The sequence below is a fragment of the Engraulis encrasicolus genome, chromosome 24, assembly GCF_034702125.1.
Source record: "Engraulis encrasicolus isolate BLACKSEA-1 chromosome 24, IST_EnEncr_1.0, whole genome shotgun sequence".
Lineage (NCBI taxonomy): Eukaryota > Metazoa > Chordata > Actinopteri > Clupeiformes > Engraulidae > Engraulis > Engraulis encrasicolus.
In genome coordinates, this window is record NC_085880.1 from 19,947,431 (window position 1) to 19,960,994 (window position 13,564).

The window sequence follows — 13,564 nt, forward strand, 5'->3', positions numbered from 1 at the left end:
TTGACATTTGAGAGACAGCTCCTTCACGTTGTTGATCGCAGGGGGAAAAAAGAAGTGGTGGCTCCTCCCACATAGTGATGTAGTGATAAAACGGAACCTCCTTAATTACTAATTTCTGCATCCTGCTCTTAGTACCCTTCTGTCGAACAACTTCTCTCATGCAGGGGATGCTATGCTCATATCGTCGCTGAGTTGTTACCACTGAACGGCGAAATCGGAGATTTGTTGTGAATGCGCAGCATGGGGGATCAGAAAGAACCGACGATGGTGCACAGATCCACTTCTTTTAGTATTAAGAGTCTGCTGCTGCCCTCGAAAAGTGACAAGCCAGAGCCTGACATCTCAGAGAAAACCCCTCTTCTTTCGGGGTCAGACTCAGAAAAATCTGTGGAACCGACCGAAATGGAGTCTCCGCCGTCGGAACTGGAGAAATCTAAAGAGGAGGAAGGTCAAGCGCAGCGCACCACCGAGACAGGCAAGAATGGAAAATTTGACAAGCCGCCGTTCAGCTACAACGCTTTGATCATGATGGCAATTAGGCAGAGCCCCGAAAAACGACTCACATTAAATGGAATCTACGAGTTCATCATGAAAAACTTCCCTTATTACCGGGAACACAAACAAGGTTGGCAAAACTCTATTCGACACAATCTGAGTCTGAACAAGTGTTTCGTTAAAGTGCCAAGGCATTACGACGACCCGGGAAAAGGGAACTACTGGATGTTGGATCCCTCTAGTGATGATGTTTTTATTGGGGGGACCACGGGGAAACTCCGGCGGCGCTCGGCTACCTCAAGGGGTAAACTTGCAATGAAGAGAGGACTTCGTTTCGCACCACTCGGCTTGGGAATAAATGACAGAGCGAACAACCCTTTGTACTGGCAAATATCTCCATTTCTATCTTTGCACCCACCGCACTATAACGGATCGTCCCCTGGTTTTATCAACCAATCACACGCGTATAGCTCCTTGGGGCTGCCAGGAGTTGACCAGCTTGGTAACGGCGACCTTTCACGGCCAATCCTTGGAGGCTCATCTGGACCATTGGGCATAGCGAATAGCTATGGCATGAACTCGTCGCCTGTGGGTTTGCTTTCCGGACAGAGCGGTTACTTTGTCTCCGGGAGTCAGCATCCGTCGTCACTCCAACAGAGCACGTCAGGGTATCATGGGGTACCCGCCACCTCCCCGCCGACTCTCTTGTCGGAGTCGCTCAGAACATCTTTGCCGTCCTTCAGTCCGGGCGTTTCGAGCGGCTTCCCCGGAGTCCTGTCCCACCAGAAAAGAGTCGCGCCTAGCTCCTTTTTGAACTGATGAAAATGTGATTTCAGGATGTAAAAGGGATGTGTAAAAATCGACATAGACTTTTGTGAATGCATATCCTGCAAAAAAAGACAATCAAGGTGTGGCGTGTGGATAAAGTATTGGTTGTACGGCCACATGCACCATGGAGTGTTTACGATCGTTGGTTAGGGTATTTGAAGGGACAAACTTTGTTACCTTTAGGCTATAAACTGAATCTAGACTTGCCAAAGGTAACGATATATCTCGTATTTATATATAATATATATATCTTGGGTATACTCTTTTTTTTTTTGCTTTGAACAGGACTGTTAATTTATGTTTTGTATTTATTTGAAATGTATTTAAATCCTATTGTCTTTTCCTCCGTCAGTATTGAGCTACCCAGAGCGATATAAATTATTTATGTAAATATTAATTATTATTTTCCTTTATTTTCGTGGAAAAGCGCCTTAAATACATCAGGGTTAAACCACGGGAAGAGAAAGACATTTCTGAAATTTCTCAGGTTTCTAGGATCGGTCCACTGTATAGGCCTACCTATGTGATGTAGGCTACTGCTGTACTCTTGTACACAGTGGGTGATTGAGGCTACACACTATTAGAAAATCGAGTTTATATTTCAATATTATTGTTTTCATTGTGTGCCAGTCTGAGAGGTCCTAAAGCGCCGTGTATTGATTCGTAATGCGCATGTACATGCTATGTCACCCGGCTGCATGGCTGGCAGGCAGGCAGGCAGAAGGCCTCAGTTGCAGCATGTCACCCATCATCACTTCCTCATCAGAGATAAGAAGACTTGTATATTCGTGGTGTTTACAGAGCCATATGGGTTACTGTATTGGTCATGTTGCTTTTGGATGTCTACAATCTATTTGCTGGAGCTACACACAAATTCTATACCAGCGCCCAAATAATCCTCAAGATACGATTCTTAACGATAAAAAATCAAGAGTTCTTCTCATCCTGCAGCACTTACTTTTACATTGAGAAATGAGTTGGCTTTCCCCAGAAACTCCCATTACAATTGTGTTTGCTGCTTAACATTAAACGACATGGCAAACAATGCGGGTACTGTTAGCCTACTAATGTACGGCATGCATGGAGTTCCACAAAACATGTATAATTTCGTCCCATGTCGTCATGATTTATTCCTCGATATTGCATTTTGATGTCGGGATTTCATATGCAAAATCGTTTCAAGTTTTGCACTTGCAGTCGGGGCAATATTTTTAATTGTAAGAAGTTTGTAAATGTGTGTTTTGTTGCAGAAACTTATTTGTTAGTAGGCTATATGACATAAATCATTAAAATATTTGTTTTGTCAAAAAAGGAGAAAAAAAGATTTTATGTTGTGAACACAAATTCTATTTCACTATGTAAGCTGAATGCTCATTGAGGGACATTGGTCTCATTTTTGCCAAAGGTTGTCGATGACGCGCGCCAGTTAGCCTAGGCCTACATCACACCTTGTTCAAATGGGTGCAACACCCGTTATATTATATTCAATATTTCACAAAATAATTCCCTTAGTGTTCATTTTCTTACTTGCCAACGTCATGGCAAATAAATAATTTGATAGACACATGCGAGTCATTAAAAATCCTGACCATTGCGTGCAAGTCTTTACGTTATAAAAGAGGTCATACTAGCTAGAAAGTCCTGTACCCAAAACGGTACCAGTTTTGGTATAGCCTAATTTAAATAAAAATTAAACATTCTCTACACCACAATTAGAGCCTATAATACATGATATATGCTAATAGAGTTACGGATACCATATGACTAGGCCTATAGGCCTAAAATGGATTCCTTGCATGGCGCGGTGAGGAGGACGCATGAGTCATGAAACAGCACATTAGTGAGAGTCCCTTTTCCCTAAACATGACATCGTGCTAATCGCGAAAAGGTGTGCATCCTAGCATAGGCTACGCGTCAATGTGGTGACACTTGTCCCAGGCACTCCTATAAAGTCCAACAGGAAGCAAATGATGTAAACAGTCTAAGTTTAGGCCAAGGTGGAACATGCTGTTGATGCCACATTGTGTGCTCGGTCTGTGCGTTGTTTGCAGACACGGACTGGTGGTGCTGGCAGCCTATTAACCCAGAAGGATTTTCGACACAGTGCAGGTTGAGTTCGCACACAACAAACGACACAGGTCATGGAAGTATTGACACAAACATGTCAATATCACCACTCACACCCACACAACAAAAAGGCCGCGTATTCATGATTTTAATTGCCAACATATAAAATGAATAATAATTTTAAAAAAAAATCAGAATTTTAAAATTCATATTCACCGATTCAACACTTCAGCACGGCACATATTCTTAACACTTTTACGCACGCGAAACACACACACACACACACACACACACACACACACAGACACGTTTTGCTCTCTAAATTAGGCCAAAGTAGACTATGCTATCCACGTTATTTCCAATTTAATTAGGGATAAAAAGGCAATATAGAGCATAAAAATGTGGAGATGCGATAGACATAGGCATAACCCGCTTTCGGTTAGCCAATATAAAACTTTCAGATATTGCCCTGTTGATTCAAATTAATTGCAAGCAGGCCTAAGTAGTTATAGGGAAACCGCTCGAAAAATCAAGCTCATAAGACAATGGAGCTTTTAGGACATGGCGTATAATACACACAGCCTACATGTAATAGTTTTTAAACTGTCACGATTTTATAAACCAAAAAAAGGGAAATCATTCAAGGCAGTTTGTAAACGGACATGTCTCCTTCTTGTGATGACTACCTTTTCTCTCTAAAGTGTCCACAGCTGAAACGTCCATTGAATGGGGGTGGAGAGTAGCCAACCGCTGAATTGTAAGCATGTCAGGTTTCCATCTTTTTTTAAATAATTTATAACCCATACAATTAATACAAATAATGTATTTCCCATACAAAAAAAACCAAAAACACAATGATTATAAAATATATAATTCCAAACATAACATGTTGTTTGGCTGGCAGGTAATTTAATATTGCCCTAAAAACAATCATTCGAAACTCTATACTTTTCATTGAAGTTAACCTATGACATTCGGGCGCCGCATCTGCACAGTATCTGTTCCTCTGTATCCAAATAGACGAGTTGATGTGGCCTACAGACTCACTCAGTAATCGAAGGATTGTCCCCAATCAGGTTCAAACTTTAAAACCTATAAACGGAATCATATTTTGGTGCAGACATCGCTATGTATGCCTATATTTAGACATATAGGCCTACTATAAGCGTGCATAAAAAGCGTGAACAAAAAAGCCTTATGCAGTCCGGCAATGACAGTGCGCTTAAGCGTTGTTTACAAAGCAATAACTAAAACAAAAGCAGGAGAACAGTGGGCTAAACACGTGTGCATATATTTGGCATTATTTTGGATGACCAAATACGTGCGCAGTGGTCCATTTGAAAAAAGGAATAGGGCTTGAAATCGATCCTGGTCAGAATAAAATATAGTAATATACACGAGATAGGCCTAGCCTACTCACGTTTTGCAACATTTAACTTAGTGAAACTATTTTTTTAAAAAAAATCCTAAATGGTTTATGCAACAAAAAAACTTAAACGGCATAAGAAAACAATGAATCCCTGCGCGTAAAATGCATCACTTATAGGTTATTTGTAATTCATGAGTTATAATATGCAGTGAATATCAAGTATAGGCCTATATGTAAATATGTATTTGTATTGTGGGTGGCTCTACATATGAGTAGCCTATTTATTTTGTTGCGTGGCGATACTTCAATCACATGTAAGGATAGTAATTGTGGCACAACAAACCAGTTATAAACAATATGCGTCGTGACAATGTTCCATACGAGCGCGAAAGAGGTAGCCTAGCTTTCCAAATTGCGGGACACTACAGGGGATTTGCCGAAATACTCGCCGAGACGGCAACCAAACACGGTTGTCAAATAGGATGCACTTTTTGATAGGCAAGACATAACAGCAGTTTGACGTTTTTATTGTGGACAAATAAAGAAGTTTTATCGCCTTTGACAAAGCAGTGCGCAACTACATTGAAACACTGTATTGAGGGAATAATATTTCTCAACCTTTTAACAAATGCTACTAAATATACCATAGGGACGGTAGATGTGAATACCACCTCACCCTTCGACAATTTGCAACATATGCATTTGTGTCTGACTGCATCTCTCTCACCTGATCAGATTAGAATGCTAACTGTGAAGATAACCAGCCCTAAGCTGTATGCAGAAGACCGCAGATCTTCAGTTTTGTTTAGAGTATTTTTATTTTTTTAAAGTTCAATGTAGAAGTTTAATATAAACCATGCGATAAAAGCGATAGAGTATATCAGGTTTCTGCACAAATACTATGCACTGAGATGTTTCAATGATCCAGTGAAAATGAATGCAATATTTTTATTGATGCTTCAAATTACTGCCACACTGGTCTGAAAACTAAAATCTGTAAGTATGTATGGCAATAGAGTTTTTTAGACCAGGGATCAGTGAGGAGGATGTATGGTAAACTGTGATGATGGTGATGAAATCAGTTCTAAACAGCATCAGATTGAATCAATTTCCAAACTATCCAAATATTCTATTTAACTAACTAGAAATGCACTCAGAGAGTGCAGACCTCAACCAAGGAAGTTGTTTGATAGAACATTTGACTATATTACACCCTATTTTCCCCCCAAGTCTTTCTTGCCTCTTTTTGTGGAGTTACAACACTGGCATGTTAAGATTTGCCCTTTCCCGCAATGGTGAAGAATCTAAAAAAACATCCTGGTTCTGGATCGTGATCCGAATCACCACCAAAATATAATCACTTCTTCCTTTTGTAATTTCCAACAACTCCACAATGTTTCATCCAAATCTGTTCCTTTTTGAGTTATCCTGCTGACAGACAAACAAACAAACAGACAGAGGCGACCGAAAACATAACCTCCTTGGCGGAGGTAATAGACTATTCAAACAAGGCCATGTTGCCCAATGCTATATGCAGTGGTGGGTAAATATGGGCAGGGTGATGACAATCAGATTTTTGAAAAAGACATTCAAATTATTATTCACAATGTCCTACAGCTAGTAGCCAATTGCAAAAAGTCCCTTGAGAACTAATCGTAAATATGGAAAGTTAGCATGTGCACTTGGCATATACCTTCTATTATGAAACAAATGCACTTCACAGTAATACAATATATAGACTTTCCTTAAAGTTGGAAAATGTGCATCTCTGCCATTTCAGATGAGGGTAAACTCACTACTTGCTCACCCTTTACCAGAACTACTGTATAGATACGTAGGCCTACCTTGGAGATATAGGATTATTAAAGTTTACAAAAATATGCCATTGTTAGGTTGGGTTGGATGACACACTGCAGGACACAACTGCATGCACACGCACAAGCACAAGCACAAGCACAAGCACACACACACACACACACACACACACACACACACACACACACACACACACACACACACACACACACACTCAAACAGAGGCATGTTTTCTCGTATATGCGGTCCTTGACACAAAAGTAGGTATTTTATTTCCACATTTCGCTACCTTGCTAAAATTATCTTTTAAAACATTAAGCATAAATCCTCTCCTCGTGATGCTGACCAGCTATACGTACATGAATCGTCTACACTCTTAGTTGAGTAAACCATGCAATGATAACCATTTGGGATAATTCCGATAATTCTAAGTTTTACTGAGCCAAGCAAGGACACTCAAGTTCCACCAGAAACAACCCTCATTAGAGCCTGACTCACTCACTCACTCACACAGGGCAACAGGCCACAGCATCCCTATTCTCTTCCCAGTTCTTCTCTTCCTCCCGTGTCTGGATAATCCTCAAAGCTTAGAAGGAGGCGTCTTAGGACCAAAAAAAGGTTATTCTGGTCACTGATCACACATGGAAGGTTGGGGTAAGACAAACTTCCTCTCGGTCTTGGTCTCGGTCTCTGTCTCTCTTTCTCTCTCCCTCTTTCTCTCTCTCTCTTCAGGAAAGACAAAAGTCAAGTCTGAAAAACTGCTCAGTTAAAAAGTTTTGCCAAGACTTCCAGACACCCCAACAATTCTAACTGAGAGAGACAAGTGCTGCTTGGACTACCTTGAGATTTGGCCAAATCGGGAGGTGCGCGCCGGGTGGCTGGTTAATAGCGCTCTTAAAAAAAACAATCTCTCTACCCTTTCTTCTTAGATGCAGTCTCATTTGTCAACTTGACAATCGTGTAACATGGAATGTCTCACTTTAGAAGCACTAAACAGCCTTCCAATATTACTGAAAGTGAAGTTCTATGACCCGAAATGCATTAATGTGCTTTTAGAGATTCTATGCGCATCTGTGTGTGTGCGTGTGTGATATAAAGTCTCCTGCTGTGCTGTGCGTGTGTGTAGTCGAGGAGCAGGCCTCAGATTGAGCCTGCCACCCGCCTGCCATGCCTGCCCAACCTCTAGCGCTCAGCGCCCGCTCTCAGACACACAGGGCTTGGGTGGCGCTCAGTGCCCGCTCTGTCAAACGCAGGGCTCGGGTGGCACGCTGACTAGAGCTCCACGGCCCGGTCCCGTTGGCCATACTGGACACGTCTGGCTTTTAGACTGTGGAGATGCGCCACACGCACGGCTACAACTACACTCAAACTAAACTACTTATTGTGAAAGCTTGGAGACCAAAACTCACCAACAACTTCAGCCTGAGTAATGTTGCTAGCAGCAGAGTCCAGAATGAATGAGAATACTTCCTACTTCCTTGTCTAAAGGAAGAAAGAGGGAAAAAAGGAAGATGAAAGAGTTGGTGAGGAGGATGCCAGGTACTTCGAGTATGGTAAGACATCTGAAAATGGTCAAAAAGGCAAATTACAGCCTTAAAATCATATATATATATATATATATATATATATATATATATATATATATATATATATATATATATATATATATATATATATATATATATAAAAACTTTTTTTTCACCTGGCTAACAAGAAAGAATAAAAGTGACTTATTTTTTGTGCACCGTCTGCATAACATAGGAGTTAAACACAAAGCCAAGCTTGTTTGTCTTTACTGAAAGAAAAATATTCAGTGACACAATAGTTCTCCATTTTCAATTATTTCACATTATTTCATATCAGTAAATTTATTTGTATAGTCAAATCAGTACAGTATAGTCACATGCAACATTTTTGGCAATTATTATTTAGCTTATTTTGTACAACAGACAATATTTATATTTGAATTGAAGTTATTCAACTCATCACATTAAATCAATACACCAAAACACGTCATACCACTACAACATGCTTTGATTATTTTCCCAATTTGATTATAAGACAGATATGGTTTACAATGTTAATGTAATGTTAGCAAATATAGCCACTAAGTATGTTTTTGCATCAATTCATTTTTTTCATCATGCAGTCAATTCAAAGGACTGCAGACAAATAGTATTTAATGATATTCATAATAAGGTTTACACAAAATATACCATCATCAGACTTCATTTAAATAATTTTCCCATTTAATATCACTTCCACATGTGATGGAGAATATTTGGCAGTACGCATGCATGAGCTCCCAAAACAAAACAGAAGAAAAAAAAGCAAAAGATTAAGAAGTGCCTAGGCCGTCTTCCAAATAATTTTGTCCAGGGGAAATGATTAAAACCAGACAACTGTGTTGATCTCTGCAGCTGTGCTGTGGGAGTGATTGTGCTAAGGTCAGCAATGTAATAGAGACAGGACAAACAACAAAACATCATTAGCGTGTCTGGAAACAAGGTCTAGTTTTAGTTCCCTGTAAGAACCACAGACACCAAACATGCACTCCCATTATAGTACTTTAGTTCCCTGTAAGAACCACAGACACCAAACATGCACTCCCATTATAGTACTTTAGTTCCCTGTAAGAACCACAGACACCAAACATGCACTCCCATTATAGTTTGAGTTCCCTGTAAGAACCACAGACACCAAACATGCATTCCCATTATAGTACTTTAGTTCCCTGTAAGGACCACATATACCAAACATGCACTCCCATTATATTACTTTAGTTCCCTGTAAGGACCACATATACCAAACATGCACTCCCATTATAGTACCTTTGAAAGGGATCTCAATAATCTGTTGTTGAAGCTTCCACTGCTCTTCACACATACGTAATACAAATTCCCGCCCAACATCTTTTATACAGATATATCATTCATTTGATTGGGTTTTGACCACACCACTTCTCCAATGCTTCATTTATTTTTTGAATATAGCAATCTGTATAATGTGGGAAGTTACACAAGTCAGACATATTTGCAAGAATACATCATACTGGTAGATACTCAGATGTTACTTGACAACCAAGTTCTCGTTTTTCTTTCTGCAAATGTGAATCATAGGCGTTACACTTGCCGGTTTTAAATGGAGCCGGTCAGCAAGTACAACGGCATGCAATAGCTAAAAAAACGCACCCCGATGCAGGCCGTATAGGGCTGAGACACGTTGGTGTTTTTTAAAACATTAGGCCATAAAGTAAAGACTCCTCACTTTTCACTTTTCTTTTTAACTCAACTGAGTGCCTGGACCGATGGTCTTTTTTCCTTCAGTTTTGTTGCGGCTATCTGTGTTTAACTTTAAGATTCTCAGTAGTATTGGTTGTAGTATAATTCAGCGATTCATTTCTCACTAAATAAGTGACAAAATGTAGTCTATGTTTTTGCGCTGCAAATATTGTCGCTTTAGATATTTTAATGACATTGATAACAATCAGATGTCCATTGGTGTTATGGAATGCTAAATACAGTTCAAGCAGTGCACGATGGAAGGTCAGCCGCCATTTGCACGAGATAAGCCCTTGCTTGCACTGTGGTCTGGCCTCACAGGGTGGTCAAAGGGCGACATTTTAAACCAAATCCCGCCGTCCTACAGGACATGCAATGTATCCAGTCACGATATTGGAGATGGTGTTTTGCCAGACTGAGTTTGTTTTGAATGATTTTTGTTTGTGTGTTGTTCTAATCTCCTCATCTCCTCCATCATCAACCGCAAAATCCCCACCACCACCGCCCCCGGCCCCTGGCCAACGATGCAGCTAGCTTAAAGTTTCGTAACACTGCAATTGCGGCCGGCCTCCACCCCGTTACATTTCCGTGACAAATCACAGCGCTGGGTTTTTGTTATGTGGAGGTCTCTCTCTGCGGAGGGGCGGAGGAGAGAGGTGGCGTTGATGAGGGACAGAGGTGACCTTCCACTCGAAACACGCGAAGAGCGAGAGAGGAAGAGGAAGAGGAAGAGGAGGGGTGGGGGCGGGGGTGGTGGGGTTCGTTCGCCCGCCCCGACACTGCGCATGCTCAGCAGCATCTGCAGCGTTTCGTGACAAGACTAATAGTCTGCATGGATCACTGGCACGAAAAGTCACTTCTAATTACGATTATCCCGGGCCCTCCGCTGACTCTATTTTCAGGCTTACCATCTGAGTGGTCATCAAAGATGCCAACAATGTGCAAAGATCCCGCCCCCTTTCGCTCTGCGCCGTTTGAGCGCCGTGTTAAATAGGGAACAAAAGGGCTCCTGATGCACTCAAACTCTTCCAATCACTTCATCATGTATTACATATGCGTGCCTGGCTCCCTCTCTCTCTCTCTCTCTCTCTCTCTCTCTCTCTCGGCCCCATACCAGCTGCTCAGAGGCCTATACTACTTACTAACTGCACACACAGTAACCATAGCCATGTGAATTTACCAGTAGTCGTATCCTGTGAGCGTTTATTCACTTGTAGGGTATTCAACCTCTACCCATTTGCAGAATGTCTTTGTATTTTTAGGCGTACTGCTGCTTAAAGTTTCGAGATATTTTACGACGCAATTTTAGGCTCTGAAGAGTACAGTAAAAGGTAGGCAACTTTGTTCTATCCTATTAACGCTGATATAATGAATAAGCTTGATATTTATAGAGATAAGATCAGGAAGGGCACACGTGTATGTTAATACCCCTTGTTGAAGGGTACACAATAGCACCCACTTGTGCATTGAGCTTGGATGTGACTGACAACACACCTACCCCACATTTCACAGACAGCAGAGTATAGTCGTATAGCGTTTTAACCTCGTGTATCTTATCGGAACATGAAAAAGCCTGGGTCATAAAATATTCATTGCCACGCTTTACAGTATGAAGTATCTCCTCTTTCTGTCTCCAGACGTGTGTGTGTGTGACAAATTTCACTGCTGCAGTTTTTAGGGTCAAGCCTGCAGGTTAATGGATGGTGTCAAATAATCTGAGATCCATGACTATATGTATGTTGAGCCAGTGGTGTAGTCTATGTAGAACGCAGGTATACGCAGTACACCCACCTCAAAATTTTAGGGATTTCAGTATACCCACTTAAAATTGATTGATCCATTATTTAGAATAGCACAAATATATACAGTATAACCACCTCAAAAAATGTTCAAATATACAGTATACCCACCACCAAAAAGTAGACTACACCACTGTTTTGAGCGGTAAAAATAGGAGAAAGGTTTTGGGGGTTGTTGTGATTGAACCCAATGCACTATTGTTGGGGCTTTGCGATTGCGTTGGAGGAGGGCGGGGGGGGGGAGTGATGGAAGAGGGACAAGGCAGGGAGGTGTTGGGAAGGTCTTGCATGGGGGTTTGGGGGTGCGAGGGATTTTTCAGTTTGGGGCCAAGGCTCTTTTGCCACTAAGGTTGTGAAGAAAACATACCAGGGGGTGACCCAGGTCATATCCTAATACAGGGACTAGCCCCCAAATACTCTTGGTCTTCTCAGGGGATAAGACAGCAAGCAAGCAAGCAAGCAAGCGAGCAGTTGCCTGCTGTTTCCAAAGCAAGCGGTTTCCAAAATGGCGGAAGGGCAAAATATCTTGCCCTAGACCCGCCATTACAGACAACAAACAGAACACGCACCAAGCCCTGTTTCATCTAATGAGTCTTTAAATCATATCAAAGTTAGATTAAAGGTGTCCAACTGTGTTTCAGGGTGGCAAATGAAATTATGCGACAGCAAATTAAAGCATTTGACAGTGGGCAGCAGGATTTTCGGCTCACTTACATGTGCGTAGTGTTTTCACTACGGTACATGGGGTAATTCAGTGCGTTTGTCTCTGATCCCTGGTGTAACTCCGGTTACAGGGTGTCATGTGTACTGTATGTGCTCCTGAGGAGACCATGTTTCCTCACAGTATTGATCTCAGAGATGATCAATGCACCATTACAAGCTTTCTAATATTATTCCGCTGCTTGGCGAAATAGCTAAACCAGTCTGATAGCCACGATTATGTTGCACATCTGAGTTTGCAATTTAAAACAAGACAATTATTGCAGTAACAATTATAAATACAACACATTAATACACAACATCAACAGTGAGAAGAACATATACATATTTAATTATGCAGCGTTTTGTATTGAAAACAAAAAAACAGCTGTTTTGCACCAACAACGCAAGATGTTAAATGGCAAGGTACATTTAAATATATCAAATATTATTAATAATCTTACAAATCGATGAAAAGGGAGAACTTCAATACTTCTGCAGTATAACTTGGCTGAGAATGCTGGGGCGGGCGTGGTTGGTATCCTGAATCTAGTTTTCTGAATCTAGCTTAAAGGAGCCTGCCAAGCTCCTCAAATATAGGCCTATCTGGCTCTGAGAAAATGCAGGCGCGTTTAAAAAATATTTACAACATCCAAAATTCAAGTGAGCTTTATTATTAACAAAAAATATTCCATCTTTTAAATGTCTGTTTTAGTAACTACAAAAGTGATTTTTTTTTAAACTAACTAAATAATAATAATAATAAATAAATTATAAATATAAAATGAATACGTTTATTTATTGTCAGAACAATAAACAAAATCATCTATTATGTGTTAACAAAAAAAGACCAGAATAAAATTAGTAATGCTAAATTATATATTACAGGGAAATATTTTCTTATTTTCACGGAGAGAAAATAATTTGTCACGATATTTGTGTGTTGAGAGTTTACACTTTACTACATTCACACACAAAGGAAGATGCAGAGGTCAAAATAACATAATTCACTGGTCATGTTGGATAGATAATTATTCAATTGACTATTTACAAACAATGTATGTAAAGAAATTATTTTTAGGCGTGTTATATATTTTAAGTCTTGCTCGTATATTACAGCCTTTGAGAGATGGTAACAGCGATGCATGCGACCATAACATTTAAAGGCTGCAGAAATATTTTTATTTTGATTATGAATAAGTGCTTTTGCT

The 13,564-nt window shown here is 40.4% G+C and overlaps 1 protein-coding gene and 1 long non-coding RNA gene across 3 annotated transcripts in view; one reads left to right on the forward strand and one right to left on the reverse strand.

The window, feature by feature from the left end:
* Window positions 1-231: 231 nt before the first annotated feature.
* LOC134441259 (forkhead box protein G1-like) lies at window positions 232-1,392 on the forward strand. The gene has a single exon (XM_063191490.1). The coding sequence runs from the start codon at window positions 232-234 to the stop codon at window positions 1,312-1,314; it is 1,083 nt and encodes a 360-aa protein (XP_063047560.1). The 3' UTR covers window positions 1,315-1,392.
* A 6,591-nt stretch (window positions 1,393-7,983) lies between these two features.
* The window catches only part of LOC134441819 (uncharacterized), a 44,217-nt gene continuing 38,636 nt past the window's right edge, over window positions 7,984-13,564 (reverse strand). For both annotated transcript variants that reach the window (XR_010033209.1, XR_010033208.1), the window contains one exon: window positions 7,984-8,056. This is a non-coding gene — a long non-coding RNA (uncharacterized LOC134441819). The remainder of the gene's footprint in view (window positions 8,057-13,564) is intronic.